The sequence below is a fragment of the Gossypium arboreum genome, chromosome 6, assembly GCF_025698485.1.
Source record: "Gossypium arboreum isolate Shixiya-1 chromosome 6, ASM2569848v2, whole genome shotgun sequence".
NCBI lineage: Eukaryota > Viridiplantae > Streptophyta > Magnoliopsida > Malvales > Malvaceae > Gossypium > Gossypium arboreum.
The window spans coordinates 7773692-7794762 of record NC_069075.1 but is presented as its reverse complement, the minus strand read 5'-3'; the positions used below and the strand labels follow the sequence as shown (position 1 = coordinate 7794762).

The window sequence follows — 21071 nt, the reverse complement described above, 5'->3', positions numbered from 1 at the left end:
TTCAACCAAATTCAAAGCATCAATGGCTTTGGGCATTTTACCTAAAGATGCTTTTGAAGAGATACACAATAGTTAGATTCTTGAAGTAAACAAATTTCTTGGAATTGGACCTTTTAAATTGTTCCTTGACAAATCCAAATGCTCTAGACTTGAAAATTTATTAAATTCTTTTTGAGATTTCACCTATTAAATTGGTTTTCATCATCCATAAAAACACTAATTTCTTCGAGAAACCAGATTTCGGAGGTATTTTCATGGTAGAAAAGCCATTATAAGCCATACCTAGAAGATTGGACTAAATTATATATAATTTTATGTCTTTTTATAATAAATTTTATATATATTAAAGTTTTGAAATTATATTTTTTTTGAATTTGGACTAATTGACAAAATGTGTAAACATTGAGGGTTAAATTTATTGAATTTTTCTAAAATTAGGACCAACTTGATAAAATGTGTAAAGTGTTAAGGGCTAAATTTGTTATCATACCAATCAAAAGACTACAAACATCAACATTTCGTTCAATGACCAAGGCATTTTAACGGTGGAGTGTCTAAAAATAACAATTAATCTAACGGAAATGACTAAATTAACAAAAAAAATCAGTGACCAAAATCGGAGTGCATTAAAACTTGAGTGACTATCTGAGTAGTTTACTCTTTAAATATTTTAGAATTATTGTTAAGAAAAATTTTAAAAGTATCAAATCAATTCAAAAATTTTAAAAGTATCAAATCAATTCAAGAGCTTAATTGATTATTAACTCTTTAAATTAACATGCCACGTCATCCTCTTAACGAAAGATAACGGTTGAGTGACAAAAGTGTAACATTTCGATCACTTTAGTGACAATTATGTAATTTTTAAAAGTTGATTGATTGAAATCTAATTTTAATCAAAATTTAGAAACAAATGGTGTAGTTTACGCAATATATAATTTTTAAAATTTATAAAATATATTATTTAATTGATACAATTTTTAATTTCACCATTTTAATTTTTATGTTCATTTTACTATTTATAATTATTTTTAATAATATCATTCTACCGGTTTTAATATTTAAAAGGTAAAAGATGTAAAGAAATATATGACCCTATTCCTTAAAGTATTTATTCTTAGTACTTTAAAGCAAATAAAACAAAATTCTTTTCTTACATTTTACCTTTTAAAATTATGAAATTAGGAACTTTTCTTTTACAAAGAAGATTGGTATGTTGGGTAAAAAATATGCACATATTTTAATTTTAATTGGTAAATATACTAATTATTACCTTTTAAGAGTAATTAATTATATTAACTAATAGAGTTAATATATATCCAATGAAAAATATATTAAGTAAAGGTTGGTTTGGATGAGTGATTAGATGAGATGTGATGTGGTGTGGTGCATTTAGCTTACTTTTTAGTCTTACACTACAATATCACTCCAGTATCTAAACTCATTGCTACCACTATTTTTACACTAACCGCTTATTTAAATTCACCTTAATCATTGATATAGCAACATAGGATTTATGTATCAAGTATTGACCTGCCACTTAAGTTTTACTTATATAGAACTTTTATCAGCAGAAAGTTGATAACTTGTGGCTGTAGTTTAGTGGTAAGAATTTCACGTTGTGGCCGTGGAGACCTGGGCTCGAATCCCAGCAGCCACATTTTCTTTTACGTTTTTCCATTTTAATTCGAACCAAATCCTAACTTTAAACGCGGCCGTAACAGTTGGGACATAGGTGAAGTCTACGGTTAGTAGTAGGGGTGTTCATTCGGTTAACCGACCCGAAATAGTATTAACCGAATTAACCGACCTTTTAAAATTTTTAACCGTTAACCGAACCGAAATTTTTTCAAAAAAAATTAACCGACACGTAATTTTTTCGGTTAATTCAGTCGGTTAACCGAATTAACCGAAATTTATATATTTTTTATTTTTATTTAAAATAAGTATAAAAATTAACCGAATTAACCGATTTAACCGATTTAAACGATTTAACTGAATTAACCGAATTAACAAAAAAAAAGCAAAAAATAAAAAAAAGGCTCAACTAACCCAAATCCCTTTTTCCCACTCCCTTATAAATTTTTTGACAGCATTAACATCTTTTTCCTAGCTCTTACTTTTGTGCCTGACACTAATATATTCATAAGATAAATATATTGAGAAACTCATTTGTCTAATTGTCTCAACACATTTTCACCCAATATATATTAGTATTAAATCACTACATAATTAAAAACATTACATAAGTCTTGAAATTAACACATAATTGAAATGTAAGTCTTTAATATTCTCCATTTGTGTCCATTTCTTCTCTCCAAAAAATCTCCATTTGCATTATACCTACAAAAAATACATGTGCAAAAAATTATAATATAATAAAAATATACACATTTAAAAAAATCAAATAATATAAACAAATGAATAGATTGTAAGTTAACAAGAATAAGATAGTAAGTATACCCTTCAACTCACGAAAGCTCATGAATTTAGGGTAGGCTCTGATGCATCCCAAGAAAAGTCTAAACATTAAATCAATTAAATAAATAAGAGTGATATGGTAAAAAAATTGAAACTACTAAAATAAAACAACAAATATACCATTTTCAATCATGTCAAGCTCTTGGATTTGTTCTTCAATCTTTTTGATGTCTTCTTGTGATGATGATTTTCGAATCCAATCTTGAGTACACACAAGAGCTTGTACAATTTTAGGAGTTAAAGAACTCCTATATTGATCAAGCACACGTCCCCGTGCTAAATGTAGACTCAAGCAACAGTAGAAACCGTATAGCTAACACATCTCTTGCCATTTTGAAAGAATTGGAAATCTAGGGCTGTTCATTTTCCACCACAATAAAATATCAAAATCTTCAATAAAATCCTCATTAGCCTCAGCTAGATATTTATCCAACTCAGATGTTTTGTCCTCACCACCAATTTCCAACTCACGTTTTTTATACAAAGCTTGCATTCGCCTTGTCATTTTTTGTTGTGGTTCACCGAGAGAAACATGTGTTGGCACACTTGATTGGCTACAAGTACTATAAAGTGGAGGCTTATACTCATCAAACAATTCATACAAAGATTCCTTCAATTTTTGCATCATTTCACAAGCTTTTTCAGAACTAGACATTTCACTAAGTGCAAATTCAAGATACTTTAGTTTTTGTCTAGGATCTAAAACACAAGCAACAAACATTAGCAAATTCATCTTATCAATATCACCCCAATACTTATCATACTTCTCTTTCATCTTGATGGCCATAACATTGAAATCAACATTACTATTTAATTGAGCATCTCGTAAAAGAATATCAATTTCAGAAAGCTCATCAAAAAAATTATTAGACGTGACATATGAAGTGCCAGATATACGCAAAGTAACTTCATAAAAGTGTTCCAAGAAATCCTTCAAGTTTCTAACATTAGCCCAATCATCCACACTAGGCCAACCCTCTCCCCTTTCAAGTTTAGCCCTAAAGTTTGTATCTTGCTCCTCAAATCTCTCAAAAGCTCTCTCAAATTTCTGAGCAGTGTCTAACATTAAGTAGGTTGAGTTCCACCTAGTACAAACGTCAAGACACAACATCTTCTTGCACTCTATCTTTTCCATCACAACACACTCCTTAAACTTTTGTAATCTAGCTGGAGATTGTCTCACATATCTAACAGCCCCCCTAACACGTTCAACAGATTTATTCATTTCCTTTAAGCCTTCAACAACAATCAAATTCACAATGTGTGCCATGCATCTCATATGAAGATATTTACCATTTTGAACTAAACCCCCTCGAGGGTTAAATTTCTTTCTCAAATAACCAATAGCAACATCATTTGAACTTGCATTATCAACAGTAACAGTAAACAACTTATCAATCCCCCAATTCAACAAACATTTCTCAATCACCATCCTAATGGACTCACCCTTATGACTAGAAATTGGACAAAAGTTTAAAATCTTTTTATTCAATTTCCAATCGTTATCAATAAAGTGAGCAGTGATACACAAATAATTAACTCTTTGCAAAGAAGTCCATGTGTCAGTAGTTAAGCAAACTCTAGAACAAGAACTTTTCAAAAGTTGTTTTATCTTGACCCTTTCATCTAAATACAATTGATAAACATCCCTAGTCATAGTAGTTCGTGAAGGAATATGAAACTTAGGACATGCCACAAACATAAATTTCTTAAAGCCTTCACTTTCAACAAACTTGAAAGGTAATTCATCAATCACAATCATTTGTGCTAGTCCTTTCCTACATGCTTCTTGATCAAATCTCCAAGTTGAAAGATGCCCTTCCCCCCCTTCAACTCCCTTTCTAGGTAAAACTAGCTGTCCTTGACTACGGTCAACAACATTGCTAGGATTTTTTTTACATGAGCCAATATGATATTTCAATAACCCTGTACCATTTTTTTTCACATCACAACAAAATTCCTTTTGACAATAATTACATTTAGCCTTACTTGCACCTTCACTATTAATAATCTTAGTGAAGTGAGACCAAACTTCTGACCTTTGAGGAGTGGCTTTTCTTTTCCCAAGAGTCATATTTGCTTGGCTTGAAGCTCCAACACCGAATTTTCGAATCTATCAAGTAGGAGGTGTAACACTACCCTTAATAGATGTTGGTTCAAGGACATTCTACAAGAAAAAATATATAATAAATTAAAATACATTTATAATATTAAACATATTAGAAGTTTGTAAATTAATGCAATAAATAAATTACAGCAAATAAAAATATTTATTTTTATATTGCAAAATAAATAAAATATAAAAAAAACGATTCAAGGATATAACTCCAAAAAAGAGGTAAGTTTGAGTCTCATATATTAGAAAATGAAATGGGGTCAATGAATTTCGTTATCAATAATTTAATGCTCTAAAAGGGTAAAAAGAAAATCTAGGGTTAGAATTCAATCACTTAGCCTTGTTTTAATGCGAAAGTGGATGGATGCTTTTAATGTCTGTTACATGTAACCGAAAAAAAGACTTGTTTCACATTTGTTGTAAGGAAATCTATTTTACTTGCCCTAAAAGAAAACAAAGCATTTATTTTACTAATTCTATCAATTTCAGTTTCCAATATGGAGATTAAAACTAGATGAAATGCTTTCTTTTAAAAAATTAAGAAACTGGGCTTCATAATATGAGCCAAGCTTGAGTTGAAATTATCAAAACTAATACACTCAAATGGCTTATGCACCTAATCAATTTTTATTATTTTTAATCAGCACTAAAAATATCATTTTAACTATAAAACAAAATATGAAAAAGGCCCCTCAGGTATAAATAATCAAATAAGGAAATTAAGCACATTTTCTACAAACCAAACATGTAAAAACAGACTGAAACTATAGAAATATAACTCAATTGAATATCTTGACAAGCTTATTACATAAACCTGTAAAAACATACATATATTATCGATATCTCTCTACGCCCAATGAACTCTGTATATATTATCCGTATAAAATATTTATACTTGTTAAATAGAATACTTGTTAAATAAAATTTATAATTAAAATTAAATAAAATATTGGTACAATTAATGAACCAATTTTCATGCTTAGTTAAAAAGAAGTTGGATGTGAGTAGTTGCATATATGGTATCACAATGATGAGTTTAATTAATTGAAGGAAATAAATTATACAACAGTCGCAAAAAGAGGAAATGAGAGATGGACAGCAAGACGCAAGTTAAATGTCGGGTTAGTTTAGGCTGGATTTAGTAGTGTCTACTAAGTACTAACTCTAAGCTTTTGAATTCTTATAGAGAGAAATAAGGACTCCCGTGATTCGTCTAGAAATATTAAGAAACAAAGGAAAGTGAGGTTAAAATATTCTTCTTCTATTTTCGTTATCCTTCATCTCTTAGTCTTACCTATTGCTTTCTTTGGACTAGCTGAACAGCACCTTGTCCTTAGCTTCGACGACAACAAAGAAGAAGTTGCACCACAGTAGTAGCTCGTGCTCCACCTCCAAAGCAGCAGCTATGATACTTTTGAATGTTTTGGTTTTTTGGAAAATTTTGAAGGTTTTGAGAGATTTGAAATTTTGAATTAGGGATTTTAAAATTGAAAAGTTGGGGGTTTTTTCTTTCTATCGTCTGTGACTGAGTGTGAGTAGTGTAGAGGTGTTTTAGTTTTACTAAATTTTTACTTTTAGATTTTTATTTTAATTTTTTAAATTATTTGTATTGGGTAATTAAGTTAGGTAATTGGGTTGGGTTGGGTTGGCCACTTGGGTTTGAATATATTAGATTGGGCTTGGGTAAATACTAAATAGTAAACTATTTATATATTATTTTTTTGGTTAACCGAATTTTTTCGGTTAACCGACCTGTTTCAAACCGAATTAACCGTTAACCGAAAATTTAAAAATTTATTAACCGACCCCCGACCGAAAAAATTCGGTTAACCGACCGATTAACCGAATTCAGTCGGTTAACCGAATTTTTTCGGTTTTACCCGAATTATGCACACCCCTAGTTAGTAGTAGTATGATTTTAGGCATTTGATTTTTTTTTTTATGCATTTTAGTACTTGAATTTGGTAATTAAATTTAATTTTGTCTCTAAATTTAGATTTTGTTAAAATATGACATACCACAATGATATTATATATAGCACACTTCTATAAAAAAATTTAAGTTTAAGTATCATAGTGAATTTAATTGTTAAGTTTAAGTATCAAAGTAGACAAAAAAAAAGAATAGGTACCAAAATAAACCTAATTGTGAAGTTCAAGAACAAAAATTACGTTAACTGATCACTCCAAAAGTAAATAAATAATGATCTATAAATTTTATTGTTAAAATCATAATATTGTTAAAACATTTGTTAAATTTTATTTAGAGCTTGTAATCAACATTATAAATAAATAATTATTTTAATTTCCATTTTATAACAACTATCTTTTATTTTTCAATTAAATTATATTTTATCACTTGTAATATATGTAATAGGCCATTTTGCCCGTACCCAAACCAAACCAAATAAAAATAAAATAATTACAAGTCCAACTACAAAAGAGGTCCAAATTAATAAAAAAACTCTAATGGCGTTGGCCCACAACCTAAACTGTTTTAAGAAAAAATAGAAACCCTAATCCCTCTCATGCCGAAGTCTCTCCATGTCGACAGGCGTGTCGTTTGACACCCCTTTGCCACCATTGTTGACTTCGCTTTTTGCCACTATCGCCTGCAAATAAGTACAAAAACACAACAACAAATAGTAGAGAAATAGATAAAAATAATATCTAAAAATCGGCTATAAAGGCCAGATGAAAAATGTAAACTTTTTTTTATGGAGAAAATATATACAAAAAAAAAGCAATTGAAAAACAAAAATCAAATACAGAGCAAAAAAGGTGTCTTTTAATCTTTTTTTATTTGAAAAGAAAAAAAAAATCTCTACAGGTCTTTTCGTCTCCGCACCATTGTCAGCGCCCTTTTCTGGCTTGACGGCTGTCGAGTCATTGGGGATTCAGCCAAGGTTGCGCCAGAAAACTTCAGTAGTCGAAGGGTCTTTTTCTTTTTTGGGGGGTTTTGGTTTATATCGAGTGTTTTCAACTCCGAATCGGAGTTCTATGCAAAAAATAGGGTTTAAAGGGAGTTTTAGGCAATTTTCTGTCCACAAGAGATGGTGGTCACCGTCGCCGGGGACCGACGTCTACAGAGGAGGACCACCGCCTCTAAGCCAGACGTGGGGAGACTTTGAGAGAAAAAGATGAGGCTTTAAAGGTTTTTTTTTTTTTAAATCCAAGCAGAATGAAATTTTTTAAAACAAAATTTGATTTATATAGAGATTATTAAACGACGTCGTTTTGGCTGGTGCTCAAAGGTCCCAAAAAGTCTTCGTTTTGGAGCAGGACCCAATTGCCCAACCCAAATCCCTAGGATCCGTGTGTTTTTATAAAGTGGACTACGGTCATTCCGCTTTTTAAAGGCTTTTTGTAACAACTCATTTTTAGGTCAAATCAAAATAGTGGTTTTGGAATTACAAATCTGAAGTAGAAATGTTTATTTTATTATGTCTTTAAGGTCTACAGTATGATTGAATGATTGTATGAAAATTTTGTTAAGAAATTTTATCGATAGGGTGTCCAATTTGACTAATAGGACTAAATTGCAATAGGTGCAAAATGTGTGTTCTAGAAGCTAGAGGTATCTAATTGCTATGAAATTTTAAATTAGAGGTCCTTAAATGGTAATTAGACCATTATACTTCAAGATGGACAAAAATGGACATGGTTAGGTGAAATTTCAAAGTTATGCATTAAGGGCATTTTGGTCATTTGGTAAATAAAGACAAAATAAAACAAATAAAAGTGTCCATCTTCTTCAATTTAGTCCCCCATAGTCGAAAATCACAAGAGAAAACATATCTAGGGTTTGGCCAACCTTCCAAGCTCGATTGTAAGTCCGTCTTAGTCCATTTTTAAGGATTTTTACGTTTTTGTGAATGTTGTAACTTGATTTAGCTATTTCAAGGACCAATTTGAAAGAAAATCAAAGTCTAAAATTTTAATCATGTTATATATTTCTGTATTTTAATGTTTAATGGTAGAAAATGCATGTTTGGTGTTAGATAAACAACATTTACCAAGTGATTTTTTATGAAAATGTTAAATAGGGAGCTATTTGTAAAGGTTGTAAAATATGTGTAAAAATGTGAATAAATGAAAAATGTGGGCTGTTGTGAGCAAGGAATAGGTTCAGCTAGGCTTGGGTATGATGAAATTGAATGAAAATCATTTTACGAGCCTAAAGACTAAAATGTAAAAAGTTAAAAAGTTAGGGGTAAAAATATATTTTTTGCTGTAAGGTGTTTTTGGGATTAAATTGAATAATGTGATGATTGAATGAGTTAAATGTGGTATTATAGATCAAGAAAGATGAGGTTCTGACCTAGACCGGGGAAAGAATAAGGTTGTGGACTAAATCGAACTATTAGTCATTTTGTACCGAGGTAAGTTCATATGTTAAAAATAAGCTTTAAAATAATTGTGTTTAAATGCTTTAACATTGCATAAATTGTATGTTTGATTATGTGAATGAGTATAATTCTACGAAGAGTTCGACGATGATTCAGCAAGTGAGAAATCCCGTTGAACCTTAAAAATAGATTAGAATACAAGTGACATGTCACTAGGGTTACCATGTGTTATGTGATTATGTGATCCGGGTGCTGTTCTCGTACGTCCTACCGGTGGCTGAGTATACCGGCATATGTTACGGATACTTGACAGCTTGTGTTAGCAGCACCGTGTAGCTACGTCTTGACTGACAGCTTGTGTGAGCAAGCTCGTCTATAGCTCGAGAACGAGCGATTATGTGATATGAGACTTAGGTAGCTTTGGCTACATATGCGGCAAATCGTGTGCAAAATTCCCTAGTATCTGACATTGTTATTCCGAGTGGTTCACGGGTATGTCAAAGATGGAAATATGTGTAAATTCATTTCGAGATGGTACAAGTATGTACATGAAGCTCGTATCTATTAAATGTTTGAAATGATGAATGTGAGGTAAGTCTTGTGATGGAATGAGTTATGATCAAGAGACTATGGTAAATTTACATCTAACTATGTTATATCATTTGAATGTTATATGAATGGTAGCATTGCTTATTTCTTGCATACGAGCTTACTAAGTTATATAGCTTACTCTCTTTTATTTCCCTTGTCTTATAGTGTCACCAAGCTAGCTCGGGATCAGAGGTTGTTGAAGATCCATTCACACTATCAACCTTTATTTTGGGTACCATTGAAAGTTAATATTTTGAGTTATGGCATGTATAGGGACTTGGTCATTTTGTTATATGTGTCATTATGATTTGGCCAAAAGTATTGGTTTGTAATTGATAAGTGTTTTATTTTGTACAAGGCCTTGAAAGATGGCCTGTCTTAGTTAAATTGGATGTGCTTGTGGTATGTTTGTGTTTGGTAAATTATGATGTTAAAGTATGTTAGATGTTAGCATGTGGATGTGATGTTAATACCTTGGTTGTGATTGTTTTGGTTGCTTGTATATGCTTGAATTGGTGTTATATGATGTTGTGTAGGTATGTGCATGGAAGGGTGGCAAATGGCTTGGTACATAGCCTTATTTTTGTCTACATGGGTAGACACACGGACATGTGTCTAGGCTGTGTGTGACACACAGTCTGCTAATGGGCATGTGTTCCTGTCATGTGTCCCCTGCACCTTAACTTTTAGAAACAGAATGTCCAGAATATAGCACACGGGTAGAGACATAGGCGTATGTCTCAGCCGTGTGTGCTACACGGCCTAGAACAAGAACACGGGCGTGTATCTTGGCCGTGTGAAACCTGCACCTAATTTGAATTAAATTAATTAACCACACGGCCTAACATACGGGCGTGTGGCACGGCTGTGTGGCACGGCCATGTGGCACAAGTCAGAGAGCACCCTAAATTGAACATGACCTGTAGCACGGGCGTGTCCCTTGGACCACACAGGCGTGTGAGCCCTGCTTTTAGCAAAATTTTTCTAAGTTTTGTAAAAATTCCTCGAGTTCTTGGTTTAGTCCCAAACCACTTCCAAAGCATGTTTTGAGCCTCGTAGGCTCGTATTAGGGACTTTATGATTGAATATGAATGGTTTTAATTTGGACTCAAATTTATGACTCAGAATTGTGTGAATGCTTGTGTTGTAAATCCGGTAATGCCTCGTACCCTATTCCGACGTTGAATACGGGTAAGGGGTGTTACACTTTTCAATCTGATCCTATTTTCATTTTTTTTATTTTTTAAATTTATCCACTTAATTTTATTTGTTTTTTATGTTGGTCCTCTGGTCAATTGGTCCCTTAGAACGGTGCGTTTAAGGGGGTCTAGGAATAATTTCCCATTTGATCCCTGCTCTTTTGCACACGTTCGGTCTTAGTCCTTGATTTTGCCTTTTTTTTATTTACAATTTATCCCCTTAAATTTCATTTTAATTTCGATTTAATCCTTAGCCTATTTTATTTCAGCCTTTCCACAAACATTTTATTTTATTTATTATTATTTCTTCATCCCTTTACACTAAAAATAAGATTGTTCATACTTTTTTAATTGTGCGTTATTATTATTGTTATTATTTTAATTTTAATGTTTTTGTTATTGTTGATGTTTTATTATTTCTTTTATTATTTTAATATCTTCATGTTTATTTATCTTTTTTAAATTGTGTATTTTCCATTTTATTTTTCTTTTAAGTTACTTTATTTATTTTATTATTGTGATTATTTCATTACCATTGTACTATACATTACGTTTAAAAATATTTGTTCTTTTTAATACGATGCTCGAATAAATTGTATATATATACCATTTTAAGTGTTACATTAATTTTTGCACGATGCATAAAAAGGGGAAAATTTTTAAACCGAGGCAATGTTCATTACTTTTGGAATTAGAAGAGTCGTGTTCCTAACTTACGGGATATGGTTTCTTTCTAAAATTGAGATAATCGAATACTCATTTCAAAAATATAAAAACAAGATTCAAGTAACGATCAAGTGGCGTTTATTCTTGATTTCAAGATTTAAGGCATTGTGTCCTAACTTACAGGACATGATCCTTCCTTTTCAATTAACTTAAAATAAGCGCTTTTCACAAAAATTAATTTAATAATGCCTCAATACAAAAATGGATCGTGTTTTAACTTCCCTTTAGTTTTTCAATTCTCGACATTAAGACATCAAGTAATCAACTAGGTATCAATTTTGGGCGTTACGAGAATACTAATTCTTCCTCGTACGTAACCGACTCCCGAACCTATTCCCTGAATTTTGTAGATCAAAACCGTTGTTTTAGTAAATCAAGTCATTTATTAAAAGCGATCAATTTACTATGTGATCCGATCATGCCTCATGAAAAAAGATTGATGGCGACTCTTATATTCGTTTTTTTAAATAAAAATTTGATTTCAAAAAAATTGTTTTCGACAACATACTTTGTAATTTTTTTTATTTATCCAATCGTTATTTAAATAATAACAACCTTATAACATAAGAATATTTCATGTATCACAGGAAAAAAAGACCAATTATATATAAAAGGAAGACACTTTTGAGCTCTTTTCTTTTCTTTTTTAATGTTATTATCATATAGTAATCAAATTTTAATTTTGATCACTTTATTATGCTCATATTTAGGGTTTAATTTTTATATTAAATTTCACATAATTTGGTTTTTCTACAATACAATGACATTTAGTCAATCCAAATAGTGACATATTTAATTATTTCAGTTCAAATGTTGATGTGATTTTTAGAACGAAAAAACCACATCTTTTAACACATACACAAAAAAAAAGTCTATGTAGTTAATGTGAGTATGTTAACAAAAAATCCGACATTAATATTTTATTAGAATAATTAATGGTGTTAACTATTTGGACTAACCAATAATATTATAGAGTAGAAAATTAAATTATGCCAAATTAAATTACGATACTAAATCATACATTTAAACATAGTAGAATAGCCATAACCATAATTTAACTTAAAACGTTTTAAATCAACACAATCATTTCTCATTTGATTTTGAAAAAAAAAATTAAAATTTCAATTACAAGCAATAATAGGTAGCAAAATATTTAAAGGAGTAGTCCAAACTTGAAAAGAAGCATTTTGCTAAACAATGAGCCGCTCTATTAGTTTCCTTCTCAACCATGCATCCAAGAAAGAACCTCCTTGAAAACATATATCTCTACAAGGCATGGTGTCAACGAGACACCCCCATGACTAGAGACAGAGTTAACAACCTTACCATTCCAATCACGGATCACAGTAGCATAATCGTAGCCTTTTCCACCTTAAAGCACGCAACATCAACATTACACTTGTACCATCGTAGTTTCGATTTCCTCCAGTAAGAGATTGTCGATTATGGACTAGAGTCTTCAATTTGTACAGTGCTATAAACTCTTTTAGATTTCTTCCAAGTCTGCAAGAAATTATCTGCAAGACCAGTGTTATGATCTATAGTTGAGTCTTGTGCTGTCCAACAGAAAAGGTTACGATGATACCATAAACTCCACAAGATTGAAAAGATTCTCCCATGCCTGTTAATATCTATTTATTCCAAAATAGCAGGGATAATCTCACTACTCGAATTAAGCGAGAAGATAAAGCTTGTTGATTGCCATGTCTCTCACGCCTTAAGGCAAGACAGTAAAACATGGTCTAGAGTTTTCGGACTCCCACATTGAACACACGCAATCAAGATATTGATGCCTTTCACTTCCCTCCGAACCTTCTTAAGAATAAAATTTCGTAAACAACTCCAAATAAAATCTTTAACTTCAGGAGGCATTTGGCATAACCACTTTCTTTCCCAAGAACCTTGAGTAAACTAACAAGATAAATTATAAACCTGTCAAGAGCTAGTGTTTATCCCAATTTAATGCTACACAATACGTTGTTACTGAAATGCCATACAAGTTGGTCCAATCCTTGCTGAAGACTTATAGGAACACTATAGACTCTATTCGCATTAACTGGAGCCAATATGCCATCAACAAAATTAGTATCCCACGAGCTGCCTTCCACATTCTCGAGGTCCTTGACCTTTAATTGTTCTAATCCCTCCAAAGGAGTAAAAGAGACAAAAAAAAAAAAAAAAGGTCCTCATCATCATGAAGCCGAGGATCTTTGAAAACTTCAATGTTTGCCCCATCCCCCTCTCTCCAATGAAATTCACTACAAATGAGTTGCTTAGCCGCAAAGATGTCCCTTCAAATATAAGAAGGATTATTTCTTCCTTTTGCCTCAAGAAATCCATATTATGGGAAATTTTTAGCTTTGAAAACTCTGCTTAGAAGAGAATCCGACTCACTAATATACCTTGTAAATTGCTTGCCTAGCATTGCCAAATTTAAACAATGTAGGTTTTGAAAACTGAACCCTCCAAATTTCTTAGAGACACACAAAGTTTATCTCAAGAGGCCCAATGAATCTTACTTTTATCATTGTTCGCCAAGCCCAGCCAAAAAGAGTTCATCATCTTTTGTAAAGTGTTCAAGGGACTGAAGAACACATACAAAAGATGGGAAGAGCTTGAGCAATATCTTTTATAACAGCCTCTTTCTCGGGATTCGAAAGCAATCTATTCTTCCAACTATAAAAGAGAAAACTTGCTTCTTATTTCTACCAATTAGAGAAGGTAAAACAAGATATCTAGCATGGTTAAGAGGAGCATAAACAACCTCTGTAAAGATCACCAAAGTTTTATCATAAGCTTTCGTATTCAAGTTAAACATGATGCCTTACTTAAGGAAATTTATTGCCTAACCTGAAGCTTCCTTATATTGATGAAGAATATTTTTGATAGTTTGGCTTCTTGAAGCAGTAGCTCGAAAAGAAAGAAAGCTATCATCCGCAAAACGTAGATGAGAAATGTATTGATCTGATTTTTGTCACTGTTGAAAAACGCGATTCAAGGTTAAATTCCTTAAATCGAATCGTTCAAAATTTAAACTGAGAAGTTAGCAAGTTGAATGTGGGATTAATAAATAGAATTGAATAGTAATTAATTAAATTAAGTTATTTTATAATAGTATAATGACTAATTTGTAAAAGTGCAAATACTATTGAGTTTTAATTTAGGAAATGTATAAAGGCTTGGTTAGTAATTATTAAGGGACCTAATGGCTAATTAAACATTAATATTGTCGAAACCATTTTTTTGAAAACGGGGTCGACTAGATTTTGAAAATGGAAACGAAAAAATGGGAGTCGCCATCAATCTTTTTTGATGAGGTGTGATCGGGTTACCTTAAATTAATCATTTTAATAAAAGTTAAGATTTACTAAAACGATAATTTTTGGTCTACGAAAATCAGAAAATGAGTTCGGGAGTCGGTTACGCACGAGGAAGGATTAACACCCTCGATACGCCCAAAAAATGGTACATAGTTGATTAATTAGTGTCTTAGTGTCGAAAGTTAAAAACTTGAAAGACTTCAAAATACAATCCCTCTTTTTGTAAAAAATGCTCAAATGTTGAAGACCTTCTCGTCTCGAATTAATGAAACACCACGTCCAGTGAGTTACAACATTCAAACTTTGAGAACGAGCTTGCCTTTATTTAAAATTCATGTATTTTAGCCCCTTTTTTAAAAGGATGTTCGATTATTTAGGGTGGACGAGAAAAGTCGAAACCTAGTAAATTAGGGCACGTTTTCTTGAATTCTCAAATACCGATCATTGCCTTATTTTCTTTTTGTATATTCAAATAAATATGTATGCAATATTTAAAACCATGCGTATCATTTGGGTTTTAGTGTGAAGAATGAACCTTTTGACATGGCTCATGATATAATTAAAATAATAATAGAATGATAACACGAATAAACAACATAACGACATATCTATGATAATAAACAACGAGTATGTAATGGTAATTATCGATTAAATCTAACATTAATTAAACCATGACATACATAAAAATAATAAAAGAAAGTGGAATATGCATAAAATGAACATGAAAACATCAAAAGAAATAAATAAATAACAAAGAAGGGTTAAAATAATATAACAATGACGATAGTAAAATTTGATGAAAACAGAGATTATAAACAATCATACTTAAAAATATATGTAATAATAAACAAATAAAGGAACCAAAACTAAATAAAACGGAGTAATAAAAAGTATGTATATATAAAATATATAGAAAGGAATATACGTAAAACGTAATCCAATTGTTAAGAAAGGAAATGATGAGAAGTGTACGTATAATATTACATTTAGAAGTAAAATAATGAACAAATAGTTAAAATAATGTTGGATAATAATCTAGGTAGAGTATTAAAAAGCAAATTATAATAAAAATACTATGATAGTAATGATAACAATATTAATAATCAAATTGCAATAACAAAAACAAACAAAGTGACTTAAAATAAAAATAAAAAGGAAAATAGGAGGTGCATAATAATAAAAGATGAAATATAACATGAAGACATAATAATAATAATAATAATAATAATAATAATAATAATAATAAGGAGATTAATTTGAAAGCCAAGTATATAATAAAAATAAGTATAATAATACATAGATGAGCTCTAAATAAATATTACATAAAAAGAAATATGAAATACCAAGTAATATAAAATAAAACATATTGCCTTAAAATCGATAATACATAAAATAAAAGTTCAATAGAATTAATACATATATCAAAATGATAGATGAAGGTGTAAAAATAAAATAAAATAAAATAAAACAAAATATAGTTAAATAAAATTTCTAAAAGAGATAAATCACGTATAAACAAATTTTAAAAGAAAATATATATATATATATATATATATATATATATATATATATATATCGAATAGATTCAAAAAAAGAAATATGCACATCAAAAATATGAAATCGATAATATATATGAAAAATAATGTATAACATAATGACATATGAAATTATTTAAAATAAATATTAAATAAATTTTGAAAACCAAAAGAAATTTTAATATATATATATATATATATATATATATATATATATATATGAATAAAAGAAATCACAAACTAAACAATATAGGATTAATAATAATAAAACTGCAATAAGATAATTTTAAAAGAATGGAGAATAATATATTAAAAAACATAAAAATCATTAAACTAAAGAAACTCAAGTGAAATAAATCAAGAGAACAATTTATAAATAAATCTAATTATTAAAAGTAATTAAGGACCATAATTAAATGCACCCAAAAGAACAGGGACTAAAAATGTAAATATACAGAATCCCAAAACGCAGAGTTCAAATATAGATTAAATTGCAATAACGCGCAAATTTCAGGGACAAATTAAAAAAGAAAAGAAAAGCATAGATGGTTTAATTGAATGACCACGCAAAAGGGAGGGATCAAACGTGTAAATATCCCTTTTCGAACAAAAGGCGTGGATCTTTATAGCTGAAACGATGCCCTTTTTTTTTTTTGAACATATTTATACTAAAGTTTGCCCTAAAAATCTATTAGGCAAACTCTCTCAAAAATCTTTGAAAATGTTTCACCAGCCCCTTTTCCTCTCAGTCAATCCGCAGGCTTCATCGGCGCCGAATGCACCTCCATCATCGACGTGATTTTAATCAGACCCCTAAGGATCTGATAACCCTTTGACTGGAGAAGCAAAGATGAATGAGTTGACACCGAATCTGGTAAGAAAACCCTTTCCCCTCTTTTTATATTTGCATTAATGACAATAGAAGAAAATAAAAAGAAAGATTTAGATGAAAATAACTATAAATCTGCTTTAGAAAATAAGGAGGATAGATCTATGAAAACGAAAAGGATTTCAATTCCCTCGTTTATACTTTTTGCAATCACGAAGTAAATTCCCCCTTTTAAATCAAACGAAAGCCAGATAAAAATAAAAGCAACCTTCTGCTAAATTTGTTTGATTTTTGTTTGTATTCCAATCTGCCTCCGTTTTGATCTTTTCTTTTTCTTTTTTATTTCCCAAAAAATCCCCCTACGTTACATTCGTTTTTTGTTGGCTTTATAGCCGAATAAAATACAACGTTTTGCTACTGTTTTGTGTTGTGTGCTGCTTCTTTTCTACTTTGCGTGTTTTTTTTCCATCTTGCAGGTAGAGGTGATACAGGGATGGGACGGGGCAAAGGTTGCTGCTTTGGTGGTCAAGCCTCGGGGCCAGGCGCGGGCGGTGCGCTCGAGGCACGTGGGGCGAACGGCACCTACTATTGCTAGGTTTTCTTGTTTTTGCTAATTTTTTTGTGGGGTCATAGGCTCGTAAAATTTTGGGTTGTTTGGGTTGTTAAAAACTTGGACTTTTTATTTATTTTGCTTTTGGTTTTTTTGTTAACTTGGGCCCAGGCCAAAATTGGGCTCTACAGTCGTGTAACGAGAATAGAGCAAAGACTTCAGAGAGGGCCAATTTTACCCGGTCCTGCCAAATCTTGACTTCTTTTGGTGCTTCTTTTCTTCAAGTAGCCTCTTTCTAACCCATTGCAACTTCAGAGGTATAGAATTTGTTGCTTTCATTGGCTTTGCTACAATATGGAGAATTTGGTCCGACCTTACTGCGACTTCAGAAGTATAAGACTTGTAACTCGTAGCTTTAACCTGTTCCACTGCAACTTCAAGGGGTTAAGGTTTGTTTTGATCTACTCTATTGCAACTTCAGAGAGACAAGATCTGTAATTCAGCTTCAATCTATTCCACTGCAACTTCAAGGAGGCCAGACCTATAGTTTTTAACCTATTCCACTACAATTTAGGGAGATAGGATGGTGGCTTAAATCTGCTTCACTGCAACTTCAGGAAGACAAGATTCGCTGTCTTTGATCTGCTCCACTGCATCTTCAGGGAGACAAGATCTACAATCTTTAGCCTACTCCGCTACAACTTTAGGAAGATAAGATGATGGCTTAAATCTACTTCACTGCAACTTCAGGAATACACGATTCACCGTCTTCGATCTGCTCCACTGCAACTTCAGGGAGACAAGATCTGTAATCTTCAACCTACTCTACTACAACTTTAGGGAGATAGGATGGTGGCTTAAATCTGCTTCACTGTAACTTCAGGAAGACACGATTTGCCATTTTCGATCTGCTCCACTGCAACTTCAGGGAGACAAGATCTGTAGAATTGGTTTTATGTATCTATGATTAGGATGCTATGATCAAAATGAATCAAATACTCCTATCTAGATATAATTAGGATGCTATTATCGAAATGAATCAAATGCTCCTAACTAGATACATTATGAATGATATATGAATGCAGAAATGAAAATGATCCATTTTTTGAAAAGGCTTAAGGTATCATTTCTCGTTGTTCATTAGGACATTATCACTGACGTATTACGCGGCCATCTTGTTTGACTGGTATTCTTGACAGGAAAGTCAAAAAAATAATTATATTTTGCTCGGCGAGCTTGCCCCGCTATAATTTCAAAGTCTCTTCCATTGTAACTTCTAAGGACATAAAGTTTCTACCTCCCACTGCAACTTCAGAGGAGTAAGATTCACTATCTATCTTGCTGCAACTCGAATGTATAGGATTTGTATCATCTTCAATCAATTTGATCTGTCACACCATTCCCTGGGTGTAATGACCTGCTGTATATGCTCGATATTTGCATGAATGTAGAGTATCGTTTTTCTTTTCTCGAGAATGATCCCCTTTTACACTTAGGTTGACATTGCTCGTTATTTTTCGAGGTTGTATCACCGACGAAATATCTTGCCTCTTCATTCAACTGATATATTTGACAGAAGAGATAATCGCAATTTAGACTCCTCTTTCTCAAACATTTTCAACCCTTAGGCTTGGTGAGTTCTAAATAATGGTCCTGTTTTAGGTTCCCATACTATTTAGAAACCTTCAGAGTAATATGTAGAACCCCTTTTGCGAAGGTATTATTAGTCCATTAATCGTTATTTCAATGCAAAATGCTTGAAAAAGATAAAACAATGAACAAGAAGGAAATTGATTATGAGCGTAGCTCGAAATAAATAAATTAATCAAAGATTGCAAATGCAATAAGATGGTAATTAACTCAACATGAATAAGTTAATCAAAGATAACAATGCAATAAGAAGGAAGTTTATTGGGACGTATCTTGAAAAGAATAAGGTAATCAAAGATAACAAATTCAAAATGAGCAAAATGGAAACTAGGTGCCCCAGATATCGCAGCCTGAGCTTTTCTGTACCAACTTCTTGATGACCTTTTCTGAGCTCAATATGTGTTTAGGGGATCCGAAGTATTTTGTTAATGCCCCAAGACATAGCATACTTCCTCATTATCAATTTAGGTATAGCAAAACTGTTGTATGCCCCACTTTGATCCAAATTTGAGCCGCCCTTTCCGGGTTTTCAACTCAAATCCCCTTTGGTCTCAAGGCGCCCTTTGCGGGTTTTCGCCCTGGCCTCTCCCCCTTTTTTTTTTTTAAAAGTGCCCTTTGCGGGTTTTCACCTTGGCCTCTCATTTTCTAAGTGAAATACTTCTTGACAAAATTCGAATTCACCGATTTGGGCAAATCTTTGCCATCCATTTCAGTCAATATTAATGCTCCTCCAAAACAGGCCTTCTTTACTACATAAGGTCCTTCTCAGTTTGACATCCACTTTTCTCTAAAATCCTCTTGTATAGGAAGGATTTTCTTCGATGTCAAGTTTCCCCTAGTGGAATTCTCTAGGATAAACCTTTTCATCGCAAGCTCACATCGTTCATTGGACCATGACAGATGGCTTTCAACCTCCTTTCTTCAAATTCAACTGATCATATCGGGACTGGATCCATTTTGCCTTATCCAACTTCAACTCTGTCAAGGCTCAGAGACAAGGAATCTCTTCTTCAAAACTGTTTTTATCCCATAGACTAATGAAATATGCTGCCCTGGCGAAGGTCTTAGCTAACATTTGATAAACATAGAGGATAAATGGTGACTTCTTATACTAATCTTTACAAGTCTCGGTCATCTTCCCATTATCCTTAGTTTTTTTTTTTTAGAATTTGATGATTGACATATGAAGCGACTTTCACCCTATTGGCGAAGTAATTGATGCCTGCTAGAAGCTTTCGACGAGATCGGCCCAATAACCTCCATGCCTCACATAGAGAAAATCTACAAAGAAATGAAGGAACATATGGATCTTGTCTCCATAAACACAGCATACTGATGCAATCCCCTTCTATGATGGACCAGCAGAATCCAAATACCATGATTAGCCTGGCCATTATAAAACCATTAGCATATGCTGTTCAAACACATTGTAGCATCCTCATGTCTTAGTAACCCAAACATATCTTGATGTGATCATGTGAAAACATCTTTGGCTTCTTGTAATGACTCAATGATGTCTTGCTTTGTCTTTGTGGTGATACGGACTCCAATGTTTGCCTCTTTCCCTTGTCCTAGGCTTACTGACCACCGACTCTTTGTAAGGTAGGATATCTTGTTCTACCATTCTTAACAAATCTGGAGATAGGTTACCATCTCTGTCATCTTTAAAGTGCTGAGATCCCTTTAGGCCAATAGTTCGCTCAAAAGGAGACTCGGAGTCAATGAC

General features: G+C 32.1%; 1 protein-coding gene and 1 non-coding gene across 2 annotated transcripts; one reads left to right on the top strand and one right to left on the bottom strand.

Annotated features, from left to right (window-relative positions):
• Positions 1-1588: 1588 nt before the first annotated feature.
• On the top strand, positions 1589-1660 carry TRNAH-GUG (transfer RNA histidin (anticodon GUG)). Its single transcript has one exon. It is a non-coding gene; the product is annotated as a tRNA-His (tRNA).
• Positions 1661-2794: 1134 nt separating this feature from the next.
• LOC128293758 (zinc finger BED domain-containing protein RICESLEEPER 2-like) lies at positions 2795-4555 on the bottom strand. Its single transcript, XM_053029265.1, has one exon. The coding sequence runs from the start codon at positions 4553-4555 to the stop codon at positions 2795-2797; it is 1761 nt and encodes a 586-aa protein (XP_052885225.1).
• Positions 4556-21071: the final 16516 nt, after the last annotated feature.